Genomic DNA, 23,094 nt, shown 5'->3' with positions numbered 1-23,094 from the left:
CAGAAAATTATCTGAGTAGGAAAGTAATTCAGAATTCCTATAATTCACATTCACCTCAGATTTTTACTCCTGTAGAAGTGATGCATGAATGCAAACTATGCTTTTTATAACCTGAACTCGTGGATTCCAGATGTCTCAAACAGAATGTGTTTCTGTAAACCTATAACTTAATTCTTCTGGCAAGCCAAGATATTTCAGTACACTTTACAAAAGATGTTAGCTGTTCAGTAGTGGAGATTGCAATGACAGTTCAATGTTAGATAGCAAAGACAGGCAAACAGCTTCTCAGCTGTAATGTGAAGGAGAATCCTAATTTGTGTAAGAAGTCTGTATGCACCTAAGACAGTCACAATGGATACAGATGACAGCCCTGGCAGGGACAGATGACTTCAGCTGACACATTAATGCAACAAAGGTTGAGTAAGTGAAGAAGGGTGATTTAAACCAAAATTCTGAAGAACAGCACTTTGAGTCTGCTGAATTTTAATGTTAGTGCAGCTGAGCTAAAAGTAGAGTTATGTGATTGCTCCATCTGGTGCCAGACTTATTTCCTAGCAGCAGTAGCTATTTGCATCATTTGAATTTTGGACTGAACATTCCAGACTATGAATCGTGTATGGCTGAAATAAGAGGAGAAACAGATCTTTCTGTCAATGACAATGAGGAAAAAGGCAGCTGGCTGGGAATGTATTATGAGTACATTTCTATAGGGGCTACAAGAACATCTATAAACAGTGGCAGGTTGTTAAAAATTGAATGTTAATGCTTTAAACATATTTCAAACTCAAATTATAAAGCCTTAAAGTACAATATCGGTTTCATGATATTTATATTAAAGTCTTAAGTAAAACTAATTGTTTTTGCAAGTGTTTTAATATCAAGATGTAAAATTTGTAAAGGATATAAAATATGAATAAAATTGTCTGTTCAAAATTGAGCTATGCAGAAGTGAAGGGAACAACGTTAGGTTCAGTAGTGCTTTTCTTGAACATTTCTCCAATTGCTTTGAGTGCTGTAGGATCCAAATCCCAGTAAGTTGTTTAACTGCAATTCTTTTTGTATTAAACAAGAATAGGAACTGCATCATTTGATCCTTCACTCATTATTTTTGTAGTGCTGCTGCTTTGCTGATCAAAAGAGCTCTTTGCATTTAAACTACCTGGAAGAAATCAACATTTCATCTTTTTCTAACCTCAGCAGTGATGGATACCAATACGAATGTCAGGAATATGAAAGGAACAACTTTTGTTAGGAGGAATGAAATAACAGTAAAGGATTGTAATCTAATACCTTTCTTTTTGACTGACGTTAAATAGATCCATTTATCCTTTTGAAGATGCATAAGTGCAGTTTCCCCTTGAAATTTGCTATTGCATTAACTCCCAACAGTTATAATTGGAATTATATGCACAGATTGAGAGGAAAGTAGAGCAGTACACTAATTTTCTCTTGAGTATTGTGATTTCTTGCTCTAATTTTGTTCCAGATATTAATTTCATTTATCTCCTAAAAAAAAAAGCACCTTTGACTACCTCACATTTTCTCTCCTTGCTAATCTATTCCCCTTGGGCTACATCTAATATTCCAAATTTGGAGTTGATTCAAAAAGCTGACTTAATCTGGATACAGCATTGAGACTGTGTTGATCTGTCTATGAAAAATGTGAGGCAGGCACTGAAAGCTGTCTTGAGCAGCGAGTTACTTCAGTAGCATGGAGAGAGAGATGGTTTGTGCTGTTTGTAAATGTGTCACTCCTCTTCCTCTGCTGCCACCACCAGGACTTGGTGTTCTCAGGGTGACGTGGAGGTGATCTGTCACAGCACCACTTTACTCCCTGTCTGAGTAGAATGGGGGTGATGGTTTAAGAACTTCATCTGGCCCATTTCTGCATTTTATGTCAAAGATTGAAGGGAACATTAATTGTCCTGAAATGCAGAATGTATAAAGAGACTGTACACTCATCCCTTCTCATGGCAACTTTGCTGTGCTCTATGTGGAAACACTATTTCTGATACAAACCCTGTCCCATACTGACAGTTGGTCTTTCAAATACCGTGTGAAGCAACTGACTTGTTTTGGATGCTGGTTGAACCTTGCTCATAAATAAATTAGATTAATATGTTTTACTAAGAAGGGATGTTGGGTATTTTGTTTGTCTTCATGCCAATTTGTGTTTGGTTTCATGGCAGATGTCCACCACTCTTCAGTCTTTGAGTTGCACTGGTGGGCCATAGTCTCTGCGTTAGTTATTTAATTTTATATTTAATTGGAGCTTGCCAGGACTATTTAGGGTCAGGTCAGGAATGTGACCCAGGTTAAGGTGCAGATTAAGATGCACATCAGGTCTCTCCAGCTGAAGACCTGGGATAAGAGATGTATTATGGATAGGTTAGATGAAGCATTCAAAGTATGTAACTTCTACCACTGCCTTAAATTTTCTCCAGGATCACCTCCATTCATTTGCAGTAAAAGCAACACCTTTGGAGTGTGGGTGTGTTTGCTCAGTTTGCTCCTCTCCCAGCTATTTCCCTTTTAATGGGGGTCTTTTCACCACCCAGACAATATTAGACAGTATCAGAATCTCAAACTGCTAAATAGTATAGGAAATATCTGGTAATACTTTCTGGTAGACAGGATGCAGAATGTTTATTTTAAATTTGAATCTTGTGATCTGTGTGTTAGACAGCCTCAATGTCACAACCATAGAATATTGTATATGTGACATTAATTATTGAATGTTAAATGCATTTAAATGCTAAATCCATCCATTCACAAGGTAAACTCAGCACAGAATGCAGATTTCTATATGCCTGAAGACTGCTTTCTTCCTCTCAATTACAATAAGCTGTGACAAAATTAGATGTAGAGTGATCCTTAGTAATGTATTTAATCCTGAAGAGTTATTTCATTATTTCAGGGGAGAAGAGAATTTACCTCACATTTTCAATTTACCTTGAAAAAGTAGTTGGTCTCCAACCTTCCAGGTTGATCTGTTTCTTGTTTAACTTTGTGAGGTGTTTAGTCATCTATATAGCTTCAGGAAGCATTAGATATCTCTTTGTGATCTCAGCAAACCATGATTTCATTACACAGGCAACTGTGTTATATCTGAATTCTGATTTAGTGCCAGAGCCATTTGCAAGAAAACAATTTTCTAAATATTACCAAAAACTATGCAAACTAGTACTGACAGATGGCTGTAAGATAGACATTAAAATGGTCCACTTTAACAGTTTATATTGGATTTGGTTGCTGTTGTTGTGTTTAGATTAATAAAAGGAAAGCAAATGACAAAATTCATGCATTTTGAAATGTAGACAATACTGGTGCATAATTAAATCAGACATACATTATATACTTTATTACTCCATGTCAGTCTTTGTTCCAGAGTATTTGCATTCCTATGCAAATACCTTGAACTTATTATAGCAATATCATAATGAAACTGTGTCTTTGTTTTTCTATCATCCTGCAAAAGTCAACATTGCTGCTGAAAATTCCAAAGTTTTTCTTCCACTTTGTTCCTTCAGTTTGCTCTTGAGACACTCAATGCTCATGATAGCTTATTTTCTGATACTTTCAGCAGAAGGGCAGCTGTCTTCTGCTAAATCTGAAAACAAAAATGCATCCCAGAGTAGAAAAAGGAAAATTATGTGTAGTGGAATCCAGTGTTCTTCTCTGTGAGATAATAACAGAATAACTATGAGCTACAAATTAATGATTTCCAGAATTGTTAACTATGGAAAAATAAGGTGTCTTAATTTCTTCTACTGCTATGATTGTTATCAAGTATTTATGTTGTTATGAATATAGATAAAAAGCATTAGTAGGAAATTAATCCTATATTCTTAAAAATATTTTTGAATTTTATTTGGATTTTTTGGAAATTAATTATTCACTGCTTTGTTTCCAAGAAATATCAGTCAAATTAATGTCTAGTTTGGTTTAGAGAAACACTTTTATTAAAAAAAATATTCAACAGACAAGAATAGTGGAACTGCATCCCTGTGAGTAACTTCTAGGTTGTAATTTAATATACTTTTCCCAGGTTGACCTACACTTCATGAAAAAGATACCACCTGGAGCTGAAGCATCAAACATCTTAGTTGGTGAGCTCGAGTTCCTGGACCGTGCTGTTGTGGCTTTTGTTAGGTTGTCTCCTGCAGTGCTGCTTACAGGGCTGGCTGAAGTTCCAATTCCAACCAGGTACAGTTGGGCTGATTTTACTTTGTATTTTCCTGAGTACCTTGTGGAAACAGAGTGATGTGGCCCTCAGCTTTGGCATTTACTGGGTGAGGAGTTTGGTTTGCTCTTTAACAAAGACACCTCTCAGCCTTCTGCTCTTCCTGTAAATGATGTGTGGGTATATTCAGACACATGCTGGTTGTGAGATTCACAGATGTAGAAATGTAGGCTCTAACACACAATTTATACTATAAAAACTGGTATTACTCCAGATGAAATACTAAGGTGAAATATTCAGCTTTGCAGAATATTTAATCTGGAACTGAAACTACTTGTGTGATACTGCATAATTATGTACAGAGCTAAAAAAATGAAGGAATTGAGAAAAGACAAAAAGCAAACTGATTTGGTTGACTAGGGATAGTGAGGGAATGGATAGCGAATGGAGAAGATGCTGTAAATATGTTCTTCAAAAATTTGCTTTGAATGGTAGGGAGTGTGACTTTTAATCAGAAATTTTTATTAGATTTTTTCCAACTTGAAACTTTTTTCTGATGGAGTACAAATTATGAGGAATTAAAAAAAAAGAAAGTCTAAAATAGACCTTGTATTCAAATAGAAGGCATTGGGATAGATCTGTGGTTACATTATGTCCTGCTGGGGTTAATTCAGATCAAAGCACCAAAGTGATTCTCCAGTATCTGTGTTCACTGATGTAACTATTATTGCAGTATTCCCCCCACTCCCACTTTGTTTTCTAATTTGTTTGTGTGTTTGTACACATATTCTGTCTCTCTTCCCCTTCCCTCTCTTAGTTTCTATAAAAGTAGAACAGCAGGCAGTGAAGTATTCCAATTGTTAGTGACACTCAGGACACTCACACATGACACTCATGTTATGCTATGAAATGCAATGCTGAGACGGATCCTTGCTTCTAAGCAGATAAACAGTAACATTTTCTTTGAACTGCACTTTGTAGTTACTCTGAATATTACTTTCTGATGTTTTCTAGTTTTTGTGCGTGCATAAGAAACATTGAGGAACCAAATTCGCTTTGGAAAAAGCTTTCACTTCTAACCTCCCCCAGGTTCCCACAAAAAAACCCAAAAAAACAAAAACAAAAAAAACCCAAAAAAAACCCCCAAAAAACACCGAAAGGAAAAGAACAGATTTCTTGATTTTTGGTCAAAATAAAAAGAGTTACAAATTAGGACAATTAAGTGTTCTGCAAAAGTGTGCATGTAAAAAAAAAAAAAATCAGTAATACACGTCAAAATATTGTCTTTTGCATTTTAGTACAACTGAGAATTTCAGTTATTTTCATTAGTTATTTCAGGAATGAATCCTCTGCCTTTTATGGAACTTTACTTGCCTACAGCCGCAAGTAGAGACTGTCCAGAGACTTAATGGAAATAAAAACTATTTAAAAATTATTTTCATTTGGGTTAATTTAACTTCACCAATATTGCAATAATTTATGTAACCATAACCATTCTGTTGAATTAACAGAATTAAAGAATGTGTTCTGCACATAGATTACAATTGCATACATTTATTATGTAAGTTAAGGTTTATTATGTAAGGAGGTTTTGGTAGTTTCAGTCAAGACTGACTGTAAAGCTTATGATATATTTTTGGAAGCTATTTTCACTTTTTTTTTCTAAGCAGAGCTTCATGTTTAAATGCATGTGTGATGATCTTGAAGGAGATTATATATAGTGTTTATCTGAGAGATTCTTCTAGTCCACATTTTAGATAAATATTTCTGTAATATTTATATTAATTTCAACCATTCATCCTTTCCAATTTATCAAATTTACCTTTAATTTTCAGATTTTTGTTTATTCTTCTTGGACCACTGGGTAAAGGCCAACAATACCATGAGATTGGAAGATCAATTGCGACACTAATGACAGATGAGGTATTTTTATTCACAGTTCAGTTTTGTACTAATGGAAGAGCTGTAACAGGGAATCTCCAGTCCTTCAGATGAAACGTGGCTAATCATTCTGGTGATGACAACGAGCATTCTAGTTCCTTTCACAGTCCTGTGACAGCCCAGATTATGCTTCTGTAAGGGGATAACAGAATGAGAAACAATATTCACAAGCACAGCTATCTTCACCAATAAGGTTCTGTTTTACACAGTTGCTTTCCAGTGGACTTAATTTTGTTTAAGCTGCAAAATCTCTAGAACATTTAGCAGCCATATGGGTGTTTTTCTGTGGCAGCTGGAATTTCTATGAGAACTATGTACCAGAAGCTATTTTCAGTTGAAGCTGAGATTGTTTGTTCAGTGGGAACTTTACAAAGTGTGTTCCATTTCAGAGAAGAAGGGCCATTTTTTTAGAGAGAGTTCCTTTCTCCATCTCTTTTTCCTCCCACACATACTTCTCAATTTTTCACAGGTATTCCATGATGTTGCTTACAAAGCAAAAGACCGCAATGACTTGGTGTCTGGAATTGACGAGTTTCTTGATCAGGTTACTGTTCTCCCTCCTGGAGAGTGGGACCCAACAATTCGAATAGAACCACCTAAGAATGTTCCCTCTCAGGTTTGTACAGTGTAAAATTCAGACACTTTTAAAAGTTATGATGAATTTTTATGATGTAGATTTAAGTCTCATTAATTTAGCATTTAGCAGAGTCACTATGTTTCATGCTCTTTTTATTTTAGGTTAATTTTCTTTAGAAGAACCCTTGACTTACAACAATACAGTATAGTGATGACATTTGGTTTAGTCCAGTACTAGTTCTCTCCTGAGTAAACACAGGCAGTTGTATCTAAAGATACTAAATTCAGTGATACGTGGTCTTAAGCATCCTTGATTATTCCAAATATCCATGGTTTGCTTTTTTTTCTAAGATTATTGCAAGAATTGATCAAAGCTTGTTATTCTTCAAAATGTTTTCTGAGACAAGATTTTTTTTTTTTCACAGAATCACGATTCTTTTTACTATTAACTGTCTGGTAATAGAACTCCTCTATAGTTTATGAGGAAGTTATGTTGATGGATCTTATAATAAAATTTTTACATTTAAGCTTTTAACTTTCAGTGCCTGTTTCGGTGCTAAAACCCATGAGAAAAATCTTTTCCTTCTGGTAGGAGAAGCGTAAGATCCCAGGAGTGCCAAATGGAACTGCAGCCCATGGGGAAGCAGAACATCCTGGGGGACACTCTGGACCAGAACTGCAACGTACTGGAAAGTTAGTGAAAACATACTCAAAATCTTAAGTGTTCAAAGTGATGTTCAAAAGGAATCACAAGGGTCTGGTTCTCTCTCAAAAGTGTCTTGGCTCATGATTTCTTTCAGCCTTTTGTCCTGGTTTGCATGTGCCATGTAGCTGCAGAGGACAATATATGCTTTTTTGCAGAGAGCAGGAGAGGGAAAGAGAGTTTGAGGTTTCTCATTGTATTTATTGCATCTCCTTTCTCTAATATTTACCAAGGCCAGACCTCTCTTAAACTGGATTAAGGTTTCTTGATTTTGTACAGGATGAAGGAAAACTTGGTGTAGTATTGTGCCATATATTGTGAGTACTTACAGCTGTTTTGTAGTTGAAGTTTCTGGCTTGTGTAGCTCTAGCATTTTTTTTTTACCTCAGTAAGCCATTATATGTTCTGGTACACGAGGCTGTGGCTATCCTGGTGGCTGCAATATACATCAGAATGAAGAATTTGCCCCAAGAATATTTTCTCTCATCTAATATGGTGTGGTGTAAGCGCATCTGCTGTCAGTGGCTGCCTTAGTGCAGTGTAGCTGGGCAATAGATATTTCTTTACTGCCTCCTGATATTTAAATATTGTTCCTACCTTTAGCATGAAGCTAAAGATTGAGCTGCAGTGCTGATGTACGCTAGGGCAGGGGAGATGATGGCCTGTCTGGCTGGAAGTTGTTCTCTCACCAGAGAATCTGCTAATTGACAGCTTGAAGGATTGTTTTAATATTTAGGAGGTAGTAGCACTACACCTTCTTTACCTCAGCAGCATCTGACACATGTTGTGCCTGTGAGGAAAAGAGCATTATGGGGTTATTTACTTTAGCTGTATGGTATTTTGTAAGGGAACGTCTGTTCCTAAATATTTGATTGTACTTGACGCGGTGTAAATGACAAAAGATGACAGTTCTTGTCCTTGACAACTGGTAGCATATATTCATTTCTGTCATTTAGGAACAGGTTCTCAAATAAAGAATGCTAAGATCTATATATAAATGTGTTGGCAAATAGGCACTCTGTTACCTCTAATTAAACAAATGTAAAGAATTATTTCACGTAATAAACAGTTTGATTTAGTTCATGGGGGCAAGCAACTGTTCAGAACTTTGTGGTCTGAATGATTAGTTGAAAAATTTATAAAAGAGACATGGAAATCAGTTTGTTTTAAAACCACAATAATTTCCTGGCTGAAGTTAAAAAGACAGGCTTCCTATAAACTTATTTTTTTATGAAGGGTGAAACATAGGACTGTGGATCATTTGATCAAGGAACAGTAGCTTCTCTGCAGTGTGGTTGAAGCAATACTGTTGAAGAAAGTTTTGTGTGACTCCTTAATTAATTTGAGCTCTTCTATGTTTTCTTTAGATTTTTTGGAGGATTAATTTTAGATATCAAAAGAAAAGCTCCCTTCTTCTGGAGTGACTTCAGGGATGCTCTCAGTCTGCAGTGTCTGGCATCATTTCTGTTTCTCTACTGTGCTTGCATGTCTCCTGTCATCACGTTTGGTGGTCTGCTGGGAGAAGCAACTGAAGGTCGTATAGTATGTGTTAAATCTGAACTTTTAAAACAAACTTACATTCCTAGTTTTGTGGTTAGTATTTCCTTACTGTTGCATGAATCACCTTTATATATTGGTGTTTCAATGTTTAGAGGGCTATGGTCTAAGACATTGCAAAAAGAACCTGTTTGAAAATTTATGGACACTTCTCTCTTTATCATGTTCAGAGTGCAATAGAATCACTGTTTGGAGCATCCATGACTGGAATTGCCTACTCTCTTTTTGGTGGACAGCCTCTCACTATACTTGGCAGCACAGGACCAGTTTTAGTGTTTGAGAAGATCTTATTCAAATTTTGCAAGTAAGTGAAGATCACTATATATATCATCCTTCATTTGTTCTTAGGTAAAAGTACAGACACCTATCCCAAAGTTGAAATCCTAAGCAGTGCACTGCAAGATAAATTGTTGCCTCTGTCATGTTGCGAAGTCCAGAAATTGTGCAGTGAATTGGTAATGCAGAAAGGTGAATTTTCTTAAATTTTGGGCTTTTGTTGCTTTTAAACTCTCTTTCCTCCCTTCCCCCTACCCTCAGCTGTTTTGAAGGGAGTGACAGATTCAGGATGTTTGTGGGTTTTTTGTTTGTTTGTTTTTTCAAATTTTCTCATTCTCTACTCTGTGACAATATGTTTAAATCAGTGGTTTACCTCATCCCTAACTCAAAAGGTGTTGCCTCTCACCAATCAAGTAAGTGCAGTAGAAATGTTGCCCTCTTTCAATAGTCACTGATGCAGACCAGGCCATTCCCTCACCTGGACAGAGAGGGGGTGAGGTGTCAGTCCAGAAAAGACACATTTAGGCTAATGTGCTGTACTTGATATATCTCTGCCACAGTGTGGGTAAAAACTATCTCCATTTGGAACCCATCATGCTTGTCTGTTATCCAGTCTGCTTTTCTGCCTCATTGCTGTGACAGGGACTTCTGTACCAGCGTCTTCTGCACTACACAGAGTAGGAAACCCTGCTCAGCACTCAAATTTTCTCGCACCTTCAGACAGACCTTTCAGTTTGCTGTGATAATGTCACCTGGTGTGTTTGGAGCTCTATTATCATATGCAATAAGCTAGCAGAATTTTGATGAAAGTTGTTATAGCTACTCTTTCACAGCTTAAAAAGAAATTGACAGGTGCTGGTTGTTCACAAAGCAGGATATGGGATAAAGAGTGAGTGGACCTTATACACTTCATGTGTGTGACTACTCTCAAATCTGCTCATGTGATCACTTTAATAGAGATAGAGCTCTTTGTGTCCTGTTAATTGGGGAAGAGCTCTGGTCAGGAGGTGACTTGATAGCATCTTCTGTTCACAGTAAGTATGTAATTTCTGATTCAGGCTGTCCCCAAAAGAGAAATTTTGGAGCTGCCTTGTCTCCATTTACTGTGGCTGGACAAATTTTTTTTCTTCTTCTTTTTAGAGAGTATGGGTTGTCATACCTTTCTCTGAGAGCCAGCATTGGGCTGTGGACAGCAATCCTGTGCATCATCCTTGTTGCCACTGATGCAAGCTCCCTAGTCTGCTACATTACCCGGTTTACTGAAGAAGCCTTTGCTTCTCTTATCTGCATCATTTTCATTTATGAGGCCTTAGAGAAGCTGTTTCATCTCAGTGAGACGTATCCAATCAACATGCATAATAATTTGGAGCTGCTGACAAAGTACTCGTAAGTAAGATTTCTTCTGTTAAACTGTTAGGGGTTTTTTTTCCATAGGTTGTTTTCTCTGCAAGGGGCACAGCAGGAAAAGTTTGCAGTAGTTGCAGCATGTGGAAGCTATTCAGTCATTATGCTGTCTTATGGAAGTAGTAGTTACTGGGAGGATGTATATAAGCAGGACACATTTACTTAAGATAAGTAAAAAATATATTTCCAGACTTGGGGTTTGGAAAAGCTTGAAGATAATTAACTTGGAAATCCTAGAATTAAAAATAGGACTTAGAATAGAGATCTCAGTTTTAGGTCTCTATTAATTTTTATTTAATGAGACTTAACTCATAGTCTCTTCCTATAACCTTGTACTTATGATTTTTAATCTTTCAATGGCAACAGGATATTCAGATAATGTTTGTATATCATATTTGTCTTGTTTTTTGGTTTTTTTTTAAAATGGGTTTTTTTTTGCCCCAAATTGAAATATTCACCTTTTTAAAAGGTTAAAAATTGATGTACCTCATTTATTTTAGCCTCTGGCATTTAAGGTCCGAGCTTAATCCACAAGAGCTGAGCTGGATTTAGAATTGTTAGATGCATCTCAGTAGCTCATAATCAATTTGTTCTTATTACAAAGATTTTTAATCTAACTCCATTTTAACAGCTTTATTGTGAAATTTAGACAGGTACTACTCTACTTGGGGATAAAAAAGTGAATTGCTTTTATCAGTATTGTTTCGCTGAGAAGTAAATCCTCATAGACCTGTTTCTATGATATGAGAACAAAAATGTTGTTCTAATGAGGGACAAGATCCTAGTCTGTCCTGAGGCCAGTTAAGCTAGGTCATATCAGTAAATAAATTGTCATTAAAAAGCATTTTCAATGAAAATTCCTCTCCAGGAATGTCTTTATTATTTCACTGAACCCATTTGAACCCTCTGCATGAGCTGGGTGGGGCCCTAAAACAACAGTGCTTGAACAGAGCCACATCTTCTGTTCACTGGAAAAACAGGAGTGTCTCAACCAAATGTCTCATTTGCATTTTAAGCTGGGAAAAACAGAACACAGCAACAGAGAAAACATTTTAGCTTTGTGTATATTATCACTAGAAAAATAGTTAGCACATCCTGAATTTGAATGTACGTTATATACCTTAATACACAGAACAAGTAAAATTAGAGAAACTATAGTTCTGTCATGACATATTCCCATCACAATATCTGAAAATATTATTATTCCTTCCTAATAGTTTGATCAGCAGACAAAGGAATATTAATTCGAAGAGAAAGCAACAGACATCAAGAATAGACCATGCATGCAGTTGAGGTTATATCCTCTTATTTAATTTTTCTCACCTTCTATAAAGTAGATATTTTGCTCTGATGACCTTCATATAGCACAGTCTTTGTGGATTTTTTTTCTTTTCCTTTACCACTTCAAAGTACTTGTCTCAAAGGAAAAGAGAACATTATGTCCTCCTAGCATTCTGAAAATCAGATGTTCAAATGCTACACAAAGAGAAAAAATTATTTAGAAAACATTTATCAGGTGGAGCTGAGATATTAAAATATGTCCTGGAAAGCATAAGTACAAGTAGAAACATGGGTTCCTGGGTAGCTGTGTTCATGGTTAGCTGAATCCCCTAATATTCCTATAGATTTCAGAGAAATGAGTTCAACAGTCCTACTTGTAGGGGTACAATCATAGCTATGTCTATATTTTGTGAAAATGTTTTCTTGTTATAATCCTTGTGTTAACAAATAAATGTTGTTGGTTTTAGTTAGAATGCCATTCAATAATCAGAATCCCAGACTGGTTTTTGAAGGGTGATGTTTTATTGCTGCCTGCTCGTGGTGACTGAGCAATGAATGTAAAATATGCAGAGCACATAGAATGGTAAAAGAGCAGCATTTGTCATCCTCCAGTTACACCTATTGACCTGTCCTGGCCTAGAGTGTTGGAATATCAGCACAACAGTTTTAGAATTTTCAAAACACAGCTCCTAAGAGATAAGTGTTTTCAAGATGTTTGGAAGATTTCACCACTGCTTGGTGTTTTCAAACACACATATCAAAATCATTTGGTATCACTGATATCAAACTTATTTGATATAGATAGTATTTTATAGTTATTTGAGTTCATTATTTCATACCTATATTTTCAGTTATTCTTTCTCTCTGTGTAGATAGTACAAATAGATTGCCTTTTAAACTCTTGTATTACATCTCACATTTGGCACTTACACTGTAGCTTCTACTTGCAGCATTTTCCTGTTTATTATTCATCATGTCCATAGTAACTGACCCCACTAACAGCAAAATGCCTGGATGTAGACATATAGCTCTTACAGGATGGGAGTTAGATTTTTAAACTTTGAAACTGATTTTTAGAACAATCAATGCATGGTAATTATCTTGTAAGAGCATATCTGCCGCTTTCCAAGGACCTGTGCTCTGAACACAGCAAAAGGATAATTCCAGCCTCTGCTGTTCTCTCCATTTCTTTCTCTTTCATCTGAGGTTTCTTAGTTATTCAGAACCATTCCCAAAAGATTGGGAGAATTGAAAGATGTGTTTAGTTGCAACAACTCTACATCAGCTACCCAGTGCTTTCACAGCAGACTTGATGCAACCTGAACTCCATGGGCTAGCTGTGCAAATGTGCACATATGAGTCTTACTCTGTCCAGATGCAGTGGCCTTTTACCCAGCAGGTGAGATGGCACAATTATCATTCCCATGAGATCATCAGAAGACATTTCAAATACTCTCAGTCCCTGCCCAAATGCCTGTGCACGAGACAGTTCTGGAAAGATGGGGACCTAAACGATGGATAAGCATAAAGGTTTACTCAAAATAAAAATCTCTCTTTTGTGTACTTGAAGTTGGGAAATATTGATTTCGCAAGGAATTAGAAGCTCTTCCTGCAGCATCTGATTCCAGGCCTTCTACTTGTAGTTTAAATGGGTAACAAACTTGGGCTGAAACTGGTCCTGTCCTTAAAGGATCAGCATACTCTGCTACAGAAGCTAATTAGTATCTGCTGTTTTGCTAATTAAAACAGCTGTTTGCATATTCCTCTTTGGGGATTTTAAAGACAAGTTTTTAATTGTTAGTAAAGCCTTGGCAGGTCTTTAATTAGCCATGGGTGATCTTCAAAAGGTTGAGTAACTCATTTCTCTTTGAAATGCTCAACCAAAGCTTATGTAAAACTTTATCTTGGATCTGCAATTCTGTGCTAGAAAACTCAAGTTATACTGTAAAATTTCTGTTGCCCACTCAAAAAGTTGATGATAAATTGCTCAGAACTCTGAATATATTTGAAATTTTCAGTGTGTGTTGTGGCCCAGCCATCCCCTTTTGTCCCATGGGCTTTCTGAGGATGCTCTGATGTCCACAGGTAGTCTGTCTACATTCCAGTACTGCTCCTTTGCCCTGGTGAAGACATGAGTTTGACCCAGGAAAAGTCATTGGCATTTTGTTAGTGCTCTCTTTGGAGTACTAGAGAGACAAAGAAAATTGTCATTTAAAATGGTTGGTATTTCAACCAGATTGAAACTGTAATTCAAGTAAGAAAGAAAATCCATTCTGTATTTTTGGTGGGCAGTCTCTGTTGCAGGAATTTGATGTAAAAGACTGTGCTGCATGCATCTTCTTATATTTGAGAGTACAGGAGTCATTACTAATATCTGCCATAATGCACCTTAGAAGATTAGAGGAAGGACATTCAGAACAGTTGGGATTTTTTTTTTTTAATCAAGCACATCCAAATACTTGAAATTCATCTGAAAATCATCCTAAAAGATTTATTTAAAAATTGCATTTAGCATTTTGCCATTTTAAGTAGAAGATGGATTTTGAGTTCATTACAGAATTGTACCTCAAAAAGACAAAAAAATCTTGTTGCATGATCCAGTTAATATAAAACTAGACATGATGCACTTTTACTCATTTTTAAATTTTATTTTTTACTCTGTATTTAAATTATATAAGCTGTATTACCCTTAGTCTTTACATTATCTGCTTGCAGGCAAATTCATTCAGCATCTATATGTAACTTTTTCCTAAAACACCATATTTTTGATATAGATGATGAAGAATAAGGCATTTAAATAATAAATCAAAAGAAGGACAAAGACAACCTGATTTTCAGTGTGGTACTGTGCTGTATTTTTTTATTTTTAAACTGCATTGTTTTGAAGGAATTTGAATAGGGTAGCTACATTGTTTATTAAATTAAATACAAATACTTCTTGATCAAAGATTTTCTTTTTTTTTTTTTTACGTGACCTTTTTGTATTTGTCATGCCATTAGCATTTGTAGGTTGGCATAGCAACTCTTATTTCTGCACTCTCCTCCTCCTGTTTTTTCCCTACCCTGGGTAGCAAATATATCTCCAGTTAGTGAAACCTGTCTGGAACACTGATGCCCATCAGTTTTAGTGTGTATATTAAATATTAGAATGTTATTTTTGTTAGGAAAAGAGAACCCCATATTGGACCAGATAAAACCCACTGTTTTTAAAAGGAAAACAGAATAAGCATTGTGGATGAAAGGAATGTAGTAATTTAGAAAGCAATCCAGTTTTCCTCAAAATACAAGCATTATAAGATAGTTATCTTAGAATACAGAAGTTCAGTTATTTCCCAGGGTGAGGTTGCTTAAATCTTTATGTACCTTTTTGGTATATAAAGGAATTTTATATACCTTTCTGGTTTTTATTAATTCTTTTTTCAAAGTGATGAATTCATGTTGTTTTAATAATTCTTTACCAGAAGTTACTCAATTATTAACAGATTACATTGAATAATTTTAAAGTGATTTCTTGGCATAGTAATATGCATATTGCAATCTGTCTTGGTATTGACATGCACTTAAGCATTAGGAGTAGAAAATCCCACTCTGATGTAATTAGGGAGCCAAGATCATGTCAATCTCAGTATAATTTCAGGCTATAGAAACCATTGCTTCTAGAAGGCATTGTGAAGATTACTTTTTTGCATACCCCTCTTCGCACAAGCAAGTTTTAAATCTTCCATTATTTATATGAATTGATCTAAATACATCATTACTGGGTGCAAATTAGGATGGTTCATACCCTGTATCCCTTAAGCTGCAGGTGGAATAAGAAGAGTCAGTGATGATGAGCACAGTATTTCTTATTATGGTCCCAGGCATATAATTGAATTCCAATTCCTGTAATGATTTCTTAGAAGTTAGATATGAATATAGATTTTTTTTTTGTCTCCTTCTTTATAGTTTTTTTCCTATAGCTAAGTAACGGTGCCATGTCCTGTGTGTCCTTCCCTAAGAATATCCCTCTTCTTCCCAGAGCCATGCAAGTGCCATCACTGAGTTTAGCTGATGGCTCCCTTTTGCTTCTTGACAAACCATGGAATCCAGGCTTTCTTTTTGTTCATTCTATTTTTTCCAGGATTTCTCTGTGCCTGCCCAGCCCAACTAACATGTTTGTCTCTTTCTCCTTCATTTGAACCCAGAGAGTGCCCACCTTGTTTTATTCTTTCCTGCTGCTCATCCCCTCCACTTTGAAAATAGATCTCCTTGTTAAGCTATTTCCCCCAGCATTCAGTTTGTAGTTGAGAGCTGGTCTACACAGTGCCTTCAAAATCTAGGAGGGCTTACATAACATCCGTGGGTGGTTTTGTTACAGCACCTTGATGTGTATTGATGCATTGCACCTGAACAATCGAAACTCCAGCTGACCATATAGCACTGTAATGTACTGCAGTAATTATTGCTGTACCAGCATCATACTGAACCCCTTCCCCTCAAGTGTATGTGCTCTTAACTCTGCAAGCAGGGTGAAATGACACCCTAGAAATATTTCACAGTGAGATCTTTCAGATGAATTCTCAATATCCCCCAGAGTTACACTGCTTTTCTGCATAGGAACTTCTGTGTATGGCAGTTCCATACCATAGTGCTGCTGCCAATGCATGGACTGCATACTGCACCACATAGCTAATAAAACCCAACCATCAAGGTTGAGAAAGCTAATATATGATTATAAATCTATTTTCTAGACTTTCCCCTTGACAAAACACCATTTTCCTCTTGATGAGCTATCCAAAGGAACCTGATTCTTTGAGATTTCCTCAGTCTAAAATCAGTTCCTCTTCTCAGATTTTTCTTTTTTTTCTCTCTCTGTGAAACTATTGTGCTGTTGAGTGCATTGTTTAGGTGCTTTAATAGGCTTTTCTATTTTCCTCCTGAACTTAACCAAGTAATCTGTACAGACTTGTAACCTTAGAGAATATATGTGGATGCCTACTGATGTTCGTGACTGTCAGAGATGGGCTGCATAACTTAATGGTTGTAATTCAGGATGGCAGATCTCATAAATAAATTAAGAAAAAAATCTTGTCTTGCCATGACAGCTGTGCTGTGAAAGGGTTTCATGATACTGAGAATAGAACTTAACTGACAAGTCCATTTTCCATCACTATTAATTATTTTGTTACCAGTCTTTTCTCCACTGAGACTTTGATTTAGTTGATATGAAGGTTGGCATGAGAAGGAATATGGTAAATATAATGCCAGAGATATACAGGTACTGTAGGTATGAGACAGCAGAAAAGACATTTTATGATACTGTTGTTGTTCTCTTCCCATAGAAGTTGTTAGACAAACAGAAAGATTCTGTGAATGCACATAATTCACATGAAAATGGTGTATTTGGGGAAAACCAAAACATGTATAGCATTCTGCTATTAATACACTTCAGCCTTGTAAATGCAATGTAAAGAATACCTACACACATACCTTACTTTAAAAGCAAACCTAGTTATGTTATCTTCCATTTCATCCTGTCATCTTCCTCTGTCTCTGTTATGTGATCAGTGCACAGCATGCTCAGTGTCCTCTGTGCGAGGGGAAAACCTTCCTACTCATACTACCAAATATGTGCTCTGATATTCAGTGAGACATATTGTTTAAACAAGCACATTTTGCAACTTATTTGTCATACTTGCCTGTAGTTTTTTAAGTATTATAAATATTCATATTGAGCAAATCTCATTCTCAGGCTATCTTAAGTGAGCCAGAAAGGCATTTTTCCCTTCTAGGAAGGGGAAATGGTATATTGACTAATTAGGAAGAAGCTGAAGTTGCATGTTTTATAGATCATATCCTTATCTTGTATAAATAGGTGTAGCTTGCAATATGTAAATGCTGAAAAAATAAGAGTTCCAAACCAGTGCCTTTAGAATTGTATAAAAATTTCAATAATAAGTGTCTCCTAGTATTGAAGATAGCCTACAGAAAAATGGCAACTGCTGAGGGATGAATGGCCATGGGGCTTTCAAAGGGAGCTGCACCATTTAAATGTGTTTTGTTTACTCACAAAAATAGTGTCTGAGGCTCTTTTATGAATCTGGAATGGGGAGAAGAGCATGCATGATAAAGAGGAGAAACAACTTGAAGAATCAGGGGTAAGAGGTGGATATGGTAAGGATTGGAAGGACTAGACTGAGGTTAATTTGAATTGCATAAATAAACATAGGTAGTAAGTTTCTTGTTTTGCAGTTAACACAAAATTACAGTTAGGATCAAAGTGGTTTTAGTACAGAACCTTTGAATTGACTAGTTGGTGAGGAGCCACCATACCTGTTTTATTGCTAATCTAAAAAGGATGGGAAAAATATTCCCCAACTTGACATATAAAATGACAGGTTTTTAATTTGCTAAGTAGTATTCCCTTTCCCATAGTCCAAAGAAAGAGGGATGATACAGACAGTCTTTTTGGTGCTATAAAGGATAGTAATAACTGTTCCTTTTGTGGAACAAAGAACACTGTTAGTTGTCTGCAATTTTCTGAAGTTGCTGTTGTCAGATCCTAGCTCTGTTCTCTGAAAACAGGACAAGTTGTAGATGTTACATGCAGTGAAGTTAGGATGGCTGCCTCTAATTAATGAAGTGAACAAAATGAGTGAGGCTTATGAACCTAAACCTAAAACAGCTAAGAAATTGTGGGGAGTTTGGAAGGGCAAAGAAGGGAAGTGGGGAGTGACCTTATACTGCCTCTACTGTTACAGTTGAATTGTTGCTGAAGATTTAGCTGAAATTTTGGTCCTCCTATAAAAGGGAGAGCGGTGCAGGCTCCAGGGGATACCCATTTGTCTTGCATTCCTAAAATTTATTATTTCTAAGCTACCTTTTTTCTCCATTCTGACTCGCAAGAGATTTCTTGAGCCCCTTGGAAGGTGTATAGGCAAGAAATACTCCTTGCTCTGGTTATTATTTCTAGCTAGCAGGTTCAGGTTATTTTTTGTTATATTCTCATTTTGTCAGTTCTAATCTTACAGCAGTTCTGAGTTGTCTGAAGACCATCTTGTCTGAAACGGTTTATTTATCTATCTCACATGTATAACCCACTTTTTATTAGGCTGTATTAGATTTTTAAGCACCCTAAAAGAAAACAACCTCCACTAATATCTGTATAACTGCAAAATATGGACATTTTAAATAGAGGTGAGGACTTGTGACTGGGTATCTAGTGATGTTTTAGATTTCTCAGCCTCCAGCTACTTTGAAAACAAAGGCATGAGTCAATAAAGATCCTGTCATGTGTGCCAACTCATCATGGATGTCAAGGATACCATGGAGTGTACAGTCACCCATCTGAACATCTGAATTGCTACCAGGAGATCAGAATGTCTTGAAGTATCCAAAAGTGTAAAGGTGAAAAGTGAATTATTTCTGTCTTCAGTGTAATGAAATGGATGTGTTGAGATTGGCAGCAAATATTGCCCCCACATAGTGACACCTGTGCTTTTGCTGCCACAACCAGTGTCAGATTCTTCCCTGCCTGTACTCTAGCCATGATGAAAGAGAATCAAAAGATACAATGAATGTTTTGGTATCAGGAAGATGATCGCTGAGTTATCGCTCAAAGATACAAGAGTACATTGCTGACTTGGACTGTATTTAAAGCTGAATATGTTGCTTAGAAAATGCAGGTATTTGTATAGTCAATTACTCATTTGATAATAGCATGAACTCCACACAGATCCCTTGTCATGGGCAAGTGCTCAGCACTTCAAACAACTTTACAAGAGTGTAAGAGCATTTGAACCCCCAAGAGAAAATAATTTTTTGCTTGTTCCAGCCTTCTGAGTAATATTTTATCAGGAAAATAGAAGGGTGTGTTGGTGTTAACTATTCAGTGTATTTTACTTTTTCTGGAAAAATTACTCAAAGTAAAAATTACAATGAAAGAGACTAAAATACTAAAAGGATTAAACTAGGAATCATTATGTCATTAATGTGAGATGTTCCTTGCAGGTCAGTTATGTCGGGAAGTAGTTATCATTGAAGCAATTACATCTGTTAAAAAATGACACATTTTGGTAGATAATGTTTTTGTGTTTTGGCACTGAATGGTACCTTCATTTGCTATTTCTGGGATGGACAGGGAGTGTTTTACTATCTCACAGTTCTATAATGTTAAGCAATTAGTGGGATGCTGGAAGACAGTAATGCCATGATACAATCTCACATCAAAATGTCAGTGTTGCCAAAACACATACAATATTGAAAGCAATGTAATGTTGTATATATCAAAACACTGAGATCATTGTTTGCATGGTCTTCTGAGTAGAAACAGGATCTGATCTCTACAGCTAGGGCCTAGTTCTGCTCCCATTCAGTAACAAAAGCACTGTGCAGGATGATTTAGGTTTGCGTGGGTACAGTTTGCACAAGTCACTTATTTGCTGATGATCAGTCTGCCATTGCTAAATGCCTGTGAAACTTGATAAAGACCAGACTGGAATGCTGTGCAGGAGGAAAGTGATATTGTATAGAAGGAAAGAGGTGATTGCATCTGAAGGTGTTTACCCGAGCTGTATAAAACCATAGCTTCAACTGTCACGTTTCTGAGGAAATAGAAATTTTGGCTCCTCTAACCTTGCAATGTAATTTTGCAGTTTGCAGCAAGTGTAGCTGTACCATGTAGTGCTGGCGCCAGGCACAGCCTTCCCTTCTAGTGAGGAGGTGACTGAGGGAGCAGCCGGTGCCACCCTGGCTGCTGTAACCCATCCCCAGGGCCTTGGCCCGGCTCTGGCCATTCTGCGCGCGGCGATGGACACCAGGGAAGGGCCGAGGAGCTCCTGGGCTCCAGGAAACAGCAGTAACCTGCCACAGCCACCTCTGGACTGTTGCATGTGCATCCAGTTCTCCCTTGCAGTATCTGACCTAGCCATACTGTTGGTCGGCTTTATTCTGCTACTGTAGCTCACTAGTAGTGATGTGCTTCATTGAACCCATTTTGTAATACTTTGAACTACACACTGAACACGCATTCAATCTGCACTTAGGGCCTGAGCCAAAGCACATTTAATATGTTTGAAAGATCCAGTCAAGGACTTTTGGCTCAGGCCCTCTACTGCTTTTTTTTTTTTTTCTTTTTTTTCATGGGCTTTAAGGATTTTCTCTTTCTTTTGTGAATAACTGCATTTAAAATAAAAGCAAGGAATTGCACAAAGGCAACCTGCATCTTTCCCGATGAACTAAATGCAGCTGTTGTCACATGTATAGTATTGTAATTGAAACAGAATGTCAGTGTCCTCACAATGTAGATGGTAGAATTTCATATATAGAAAATCATACAAATCTAGATGAGTACTGTCATTTTGTGAAAAGGTAAACAGCCACATAGAAAATAGATGGCGTAGGTAAGTGAATAAATTGATATTCTGCTACAGCTGTAATGCAATTTATGCTCAGTGGCTCTGCACGCAATAGTCAGATGTTATCCTGTCCCCAGCTACTCCTGAAAACTTTATCAGAGAGTACACAATTTATTTAAAGTCATCCTAAGCACATTAAAATACTAGCTGGCTAGATGGTGCTGTAGATTATTAAAATAGGATTAATTTAAAGCGTACTGCAAAGTGCACTTGACATCTTGGATCCTACAGAGTATCCTGGATGTTTTGAAGGCTTTGTCAAAGAAAAAGCCTCCCACAGTTGCTTCAGAGGCTTCCAAGACTTAATTTTGATTTTAAATTACCTATTTGCAATATTGTCCTCCTACACTGCCTCGTCACACGTTGCGTGTTAAAATACACAATTTAGAATGAAAAGTGTGCTTTTACAGCAGCTGTGGGGAAAGGAAAAACAAGGGACACAGAGTTCAGAGAGGTTTGGTGCTGCTGATCCTGGCACTCAGAGCCCTGACAGTTGACTGGATAGCTGGGCAGTTTTGCATGCAAAGGCACTTCTCCATCTGGGAAAGAAAGATGATACAGAGAGTTTGGATCAGCCTGGAACTGTACACAGCATCCAATGTCCATGTAGAGAAGAGTTAGGTGTAAGAGGGTGCAACAGGACCAGCATGTTCTCAGTATTATGAACTGTGCTCAGAAGTATCTATAGGCAAGGAAGAAAACAGGTGGTAAGACTTACTGTGATCAGTGGTTTGAATATGTCACGTTACGTACTATATATGCACATGCACCTCACAGCAAGTGATACTCTAGTAATAGCACTAGCTACTGAGCTACAAACTGCTTCAAAGCATGCTTTTACTGAATTCATTTGAATTAAAATTATCTGGCAATGTAGAGCATAATTTAAATGTATCATAACATTGATAATTTGGATTAATATCTGATATATCTTTTATTATTAAGGAAAAAATATTTTCTTTTCAGATGCAATTGTGTGGAACCAGAACATCCTAGCAATAAAACCTTACAATACTGGCAGGACTACAATATATCTGCATCTGATGTGCCATGGGGGAACCTAACTGTGTCAGTAAGTAAATTTTGGAACCTATTAATAAAGGCATAGGTATAAATAATTTTGTCCATCTTACTGCAACAAGTATGTATTAAAAAATACCATTTTTTCTGCTCATGTTTATTCAAATAAATAATAAAATATACTTAACAAAAATTAACATGGACTTTATAGCATTATCTCCTTTTGTAAGCTTTTTGCAACCTGTGATAGTACACTTTAAAGCAAGTGTGTGCATTTTATGTCCTGCTTTGGAATCTTCTTGACACACCAGCACAAGAGCTTGGCTGAGACTAAGTCAAACATGTCAAATGACAATGAATTTGTCCTAAATTCTGCCAGATGGCAAAACCAAAGTTCCCTTGTGTAGAAAGAATCAGAAGCATTTATATCCCCTAAAACATTCTTGCAATAGTTCAGGCTATAAAAAAGAGGATGGGGAGAAATTTTGTAACATTTTCCTTTCAGTGGCCACTTTTTTGTGCATAAGTTCTGTAATTTTTTATCCTGGGTAGAAGAGGAGAAAGCTACAGTTTAGAGGGGCTTGTGTAAGTGTGTAACAAGTTTAACAGTACACTTTTCTGTGTTTAAAGGATTTATATAATTCAAGTTTGCCTTCTTCAGAGCAACATTTACAACTTGATTAAAGCATTGAGATTGGGCCACCACTTTTTTGTGCAAATGAATAATTTCATTACACAGTTAAAGAGAATTGACTGCA

The 23,094-nt window shown here is 36.6% G+C and overlaps 1 protein-coding gene across 7 annotated transcripts in view; it reads left to right on the top strand.

The window, feature by feature from the left end:
• Positions 1–23,094, top strand: part of SLC4A10 (solute carrier family 4 member 10) — a 150,789-nt gene that overhangs the window by 105,952 nt on the left and 21,743 nt on the right. For all 7 annotated transcript variants that reach the window (XR_004418494.2, XM_033065130.1, XM_033065132.1 and 4 more), the window contains 8 exons: positions 4,049–4,206; positions 6,019–6,106; positions 6,594–6,740; positions 7,293–7,393; positions 8,771–8,945; positions 9,131–9,264; positions 10,377–10,622; positions 22,283–22,388. Coding sequence is in view for 6 of the 7 variants with exons in the window: in XM_033065130.1 (XP_032921021.1) it covers positions 4,049–4,206; positions 6,019–6,106; positions 6,594–6,740; positions 7,293–7,393; positions 8,771–8,945; positions 9,131–9,264; positions 10,377–10,622; positions 22,283–22,388 (1,155 nt within the window). In the remaining variant the exon portion in view is untranslated. The remainder of the gene's footprint in view (positions 1–4,048; positions 4,207–6,018; positions 6,107–6,593; positions 6,741–7,292; positions 7,394–8,770; positions 8,946–9,130; positions 9,265–10,376; positions 10,623–22,282; positions 22,389–23,094) is intronic.

The sequence above is a fragment of the Catharus ustulatus genome, chromosome 7 (genome assembly GCF_009819885.2).
Source record: "Catharus ustulatus isolate bCatUst1 chromosome 7, bCatUst1.pri.v2, whole genome shotgun sequence".
Classification (NCBI taxonomy): Eukaryota; Metazoa; Chordata; class Aves; order Passeriformes; family Turdidae; genus Catharus; species Catharus ustulatus.
Note: the sequence above shows the minus strand (reverse complement) of the source record. Positions and strands in the feature narration are given on the sequence as shown.